The 5,577-nt window shown below is 60.5% G+C and overlaps 1 protein-coding gene across 1 annotated transcript in view; it reads right to left on the bottom strand.

The window, feature by feature from the left end:
- The window catches only part of LOC127749164 (uncharacterized), a 57,878-nt gene extending 52,974 nt beyond the window's left edge, over positions 1 to 4,904 (bottom strand). Inside the window, exon 1 of the mRNA XM_052266280.1 lies at positions 4,777 to 4,904. Within this exon, the coding sequence (XP_052122240.1) occupies positions 4,777 to 4,904 (128 nt within the window). The remainder of the gene's footprint in view (positions 1 to 4,776) is intronic.
- Between the last annotated feature and the right edge of the window lie 673 nt (positions 4,905 to 5,577).

Here is a 5,577-nt window from a genome sequence, read left to right as displayed (position 1 = left end):
CCCGGCCCGCGCCCTCTCGCCCGCTCCCCTGCTCTGTTGCTAATGGCGAATCCGGGGGATGAAACGCACCCGGGCAAGACCAGATAATTTATCGGGGCTTTGGTGATGAGCCGCTGTTTGGCCGTGTGGCCCACCGGGCGAGCCGTTTCGAACTGGTCGTCTCTATTCCGCCCTTCCTCCTATACGATAGACGGTCCCAAGTTCCTTATTGGACGGCGCTCCTGATGGACGATTCGATAAGAAGAAATCAGGAAGAAATGCGACGAGCATCAATTTGGCCGCCCATGGGAGAGATAAGCTGGCCGCCACGATGCTTGTAGATTTCGTCCAGATTCATTATTCTTGCCCAGAGAGGTAGCTCAAATCGTCTATGGTCCTTCGTAGTCACCATCTCTCGGTACGGTATGATATCGGTGCCACGCTCCCGACGAGCTCCGCACGCCCGCGTAGTTAGGCTGTACAGCACGTCGCGCGTGCGGGCGGGTTGCCTACTCGATCGGCGCCACGCTGTCACAGGGCAGAGCACGGGCTGGCCTCGTCTGTTCGTTGCGGCTGATCATTCCCCCTATCGTCGTTCCTCCGCACAGGTTGTCTCTAGCATAGCCCTCCGTCCGAGTCTCTCCCCTCTAGGCCCTTGTCATCATCCTCCCCCAGGTCCTGGTCGTCCCCACCAGGTACCGCCACCCATCGCGCGCCACCCTTGGCCCAGCCCATTAGTGCCCTCCGCAGCACACAATGCAGCTTGTTGCCAAAGTAATGACGAGCAGGTCGCACTCACGAGGCCCCTCCCCGCCCTGCCCCGCCCGCGACTCGCAGCGCCGCTTACGCCCTTTGTGCTCCGCGAGCCCCCCAACTTCCTTTCTGAAGCGCGCGGTGATATAAATTATTGTTATTTCGGGTCTCTCCCCTCCTCCCCACCCCCGTCGAGCCCAGCAGAGAGTATAGGGGGAGGTGGTGGTGGTGAGTTCGACGGGGAACGGCACACGGCTAAGGGGTGCGTCTAAGATTGATAGCACTCTGTACGCAGGCCGGAGGCTGGGCGAAGGTGAGCAGACATAACATGAGGCTGGGCGAATAATCGTCTGCAATAAGCAGCACAGCCCCAAGCAGGCGACCGCGACGGCTCGGGAAGTTCGTGCGCCCGGGGCAGTATGAACCCATATCAAGCATGTCGTTTCCTCGGTCACGGCATGGTCACGGTCACTCTTCGTTTTCGCGCTGCCTGTGCCTTTCCTTCACATAGAAAAATTAATTGGCAATAGCAACTGTCTTATGGTTGGCTCAGGGATGATCGCTATAGCTAATTGTTTTTTTTCCTGGACAGTTTTTACTTCGCGTCGGTGGGTTTGGAAAAAATAATAATCCTGCACTTTGGCGAGACGAATGCCGACGAATGCCGATTAAATGTCGAGAGGTGGAGTGAGAGCAGGAAGAGCGACAGGCAGAGGCACCCAAACGCATAAATAATAACCAGATCCGCATATGTACATTTCTTAACCAGATCGCCGATAATGGAGACAGTATAAAGAGCGGTAGAGAGACGTGGAATGGCATGGCTGCCTTTATTTCTGACGGTGGCGGCGCGCGGTGCAGCCGAGCTCCCATCCAGCAGCCATTCATTGATTCTTGCTTTACTTTCCTCCAGAGCAATACCCATATACGACGCGGCGCGGCTCTCTTGCGGCTGCATAGATATGAGCGACTCCACGAGCGGCGGCATAACCCGTCATAGATTCCCCTCTCCCTTTCGCAAAAAGAATAATAAGAATTCAACAAAATTTATTGCGAGGCGTAAATTTAGGCCGTCTGGTCTTACGTCGACTCTCTACTATGGTGGGTTTCATGGTGTAGTCATGATAGTGGGACATAAGGTCTTACGGTCTTAGTTCCAACTATCATGGTGCAGTAAGTACCGGTTGTAACTGTGAATTCGCAGCAGTGTTGCGGGATTGCATACTCAATATGGCCGCAGGGGCCATGGCCCCTTACTGGTGTAAAGAGTAGGCAAACCCGCAACACTGCTGCGTATTCACAGTTACACCCGGTATGTTGCAGAGTAAAGGTAAGACGAAAGCAGGAGGCGCCCGCAGCGCACCCCCTGCCTGTGCCAAACCTTTGTTCGCCGTGGTCCTGGTCTCTCGTTCAGCTGGTTCAGCTCCGCCACCTGGCGAGCGCGCGGAGACAATGATCGAGGGTGGTGGCGACTGCGCGGGCCGGGTGCTGCCCAACAGGGCGTCCAGTGGGAGAGGATGTCCAGCAGGGACAAGCAAGCAGGCAGGCAGGCAGGCAGGCAGGTGTGACGGGCACTTACAGGCCGCACGGAGAGCGAGCGCGCTCTCCCGCTCGGTGCTCTTCTCTCTGATGAGGGCGCGCGCGTGCCCCGGGGAGCGTGCGCTCGAGTCGAGACAATGCGCCCGCACCTGGCCTCGCCCACCTGGCCCAAACCCTCCTCCCGTCCCCGCCTAGGTCCACCTCGCGCCGGAGGCCCGCCCGGAGGCTGATGGACGGGGGGTGCGGAGGGTCCGATTGACAGTCAGTTGGCAAGCAGCGCCGTCACTCCCATCATACACAGCGGCCCCCACCGCCCCGCATGGGGGCCCCCGGGGGCCCTTTCGGTACCATCTGGCGGCCCTTTGCGCCCTTCTGCCCCCCTCCCCTCAACGGGGCGCGCCGGGGCCCCCACCTGGACAGCCCCAATGAGAGACAGGGCTATTATTTCTCCGCGCCGTCTGTCTTCAACCCCAAGCTGCTGGAGAGCGCATTTCGGCCCTCATGTCAGCCGACGCTCGACTCGTGCGTTGGTTCGAGTTTGAGCAGGGGGTTCGTAAACTTCGTCGTTGTGACGTGCGTACAGAGCCAGGCTTCATCCTGGTTTACTTTTCAGAGCAGAACGCCAATAACAACCTTGCACGTCACCTCGATCGGACGGCCGTTAAAAACACAAAAATGAAGTACCCCCCCACCACACAGGCCATATACGCGGCGAGTGTAAACGAACTCTTTACGGCGACGGGCGGGAGTGAAGCAGGTGCGTACAGCAGGTCGGACGGGACGGCGGCTTGCAGGAGGAGGGGAGTCTCGCGGGGGAGCGACATGTGATGCACCTGGACGACGACGGGGGTCGGAGCGACATGTTAATGCGCACGACTGATGACGACCGCAAAGCGGCCGAACGCGGTGCGGCGACAGGTCTGTGTGTGTGCGTGTGTGTGTGTGTGCGTGTATTGGCAGCACGTGCGGGCGGCGGCGGCCGGGACGACAAGAAGGAATGGCTTTATTTCTTATTGGCAGGCGGGTCGGTCGGACACAGTCGGACGGGGCAGCAGTGCGCCCTGCCCCCCTGGATACGGGATGGGCTCGCGCGCCGCTTTCCGAGACCAGCCAACCGACCGACCGACCGACCGACCACGCGCCCCGCATGTCGGAGCAGAGAGAAAGGAGCCAGCAAGCAAGCACACACGGCAAAAGGACCCGACGAGACAATGGCTGCTTTCTTCTAATTGTTAAATTTGTTGCTTTATTGCTCGCAGAACAATTAATTATTTTACGATTTTTGTGAAAGATGTTGTGCGATAAACCACCACTCTGTACAGGGTGTCCTACAGACCCCATACTTCTTTTTATTTACTTATGCTGTACCGCATTCACGTGTGTGAGAGGGTTGCCCACTGAACTACGGGGCCTGACACACCCTGTATACGCCGTCACCCAATCACCAGAGCGAAGGCAAAGGCGCCGCTACAATTTGCCCTTATCGCTCATCGCAGGATAGCATCACGTCCAAACCAGGTGCCTCCAAAACGACCAATCAAATCGCACTGAGGGCTGAGCAAATTACAGGCTGTACGAGAAAGGTGAAAATGTTGTCACTCCTCACCGAACGGTTTGTAAAGACCTCGAGAACCAAATGCCCGACAGCAGTACGCCCGGAGACTCGTACCCGCCGCCATGGAGGCCTTCCTGTCCCTGTGCGTCTTCTGCTGTGCGATGCCCGGTGTGCGGGCCAACCTCCCGGTCGCGGACTCAGCGGCGCCCCCCGAGGCAAGGGCTGCCGCGGCCCTGCTCACGCCCTTCATGCATTCCCAGCAGGCCACCCTCGTGTTGATGGGCCAGACGCGCTGGACCGGTGCCTTCCTCCGAGAGCTGTCCGCCGACATACCGCGGATGCTGAGCCCGAGCATTGTCACCCTCTACCAACAGCATATGGTCAGTACGCGAATCGTACACGTTCTGGCGGCGACGCGCTGCGTGCACTTCGTGGCCGCGGAGGGGCTGGACGATCTGCTCTCCACAATGAGGATGCACGACAACACCAAACTGACCCGAGCCATCTTCTGGGCCTCGGTGGCCTCCCCCTCTACCCGGGACGAGGTGCTGCGGGACTTGTCCCGCGCGCGCGTGTGGCTGGGCGGGCACCAGTACGCCCTGGCGCTCACCGCCCCCGACGGCAGCACCGGCCTCTACAACCTCACCTGCCGCTCCGACGCCGCCTGCAGGAACCGCGTGGTGACCGTCCTCGAGCAGGACACGTGGTCGGCCGCCGAGCAGCGCTGGCACCGGGCGCCCGCCGTGTTTAGCGAGTTTTGTGTGTCGCGTCCAGAACGCACATGCCGGGTCCTCACCGTGTTGATGCTGAGGTCGCACGGCAGGACGGCGTCGAAATCACTCCTCGAACTCACGAAGAGTGTCGTGCACATAGTGCGCCAAGCACAGCAGCGGCAGCGCCTAGGTTCACAGAAAACCGTACGGCTCCAAGAAACATCGGAGTACAGTCACATTGACGCCGCGTTAAAGGAGTGCACTCTGGATGCGGTCCTCTCGGACGTGCCGCTCTTCACCCTGAGCGAGTCCGCGTTGCAGACGAGCGAGTTGCCCGACATGGAGATGGCTCGTGTCGCCGTCATCGTGCCGGCGGGCTTCGGCGCCGGAGTCAGCCTCCTGGACGCGGTCCTGGACGAGTTCTCTGCCGCGCTGTGGTGGGCCACGGGGGTGGCCACGCTGTGCGCGGTGCTGGTCCTGAGCGCCAGCGCCCGGCGGCGGGACGTCAGTGGCGCGGTGCTGCAGGTGCTGGCCCCAATGCTAGGCCAGGCGCCGCCGCCGCTGCCGCCGGCCCCACCCCGCCCCATGCTGGCCGCCTGGCTGCTCGCATGCGTCGTCCTGACCGCCGCCTACCAGGGCCTGCTGCTCGGCAAGCTGTTCTCGGCTGTTCCTCGGCGTGAGCTGGATAGCCTGCGCGACGTCGAGGACAGCGGGCTGCCCTTGAAAGCGCTAGCAAACCTGGCACGGGCGAACATTCTGGCCGTCAACCTGACTACCCGGATAGAGTACGTGACGTACTCAGAGTTGCAGACGGTCATCGAAGCGGTCGCCACCGCTCGCAACTGCGCGCTGATCACCTACCTGGACCGGCACGCCCAGAGCTACATGCTCCCTTACATGATGCCGCCAAAGAAGCTCCACCTCATTCAGCTGCCTTACTCGGACTTCAACATCATCGGCCTGACGACGAAGGGGCAGCTGGATCGCCTCATGTCCAGGGCGCTGATGCAGGTGGAGGCGGCGGGGCTGCTGGCGCGC

The sequence above is a fragment of the Frankliniella occidentalis genome, unplaced genomic scaffold (genome assembly GCF_000697945.3).
Source record: "Frankliniella occidentalis isolate FOCC.00 unplaced genomic scaffold, Focc_3.1 Scaffold36, whole genome shotgun sequence".
NCBI lineage: Eukaryota > Metazoa > Arthropoda > Insecta > Thysanoptera > Thripidae > Frankliniella > Frankliniella occidentalis.
The sequence above is the reverse complement of the archived record's forward strand: the minus strand, read 5'-3'. Positions and strand labels throughout refer to the sequence as shown.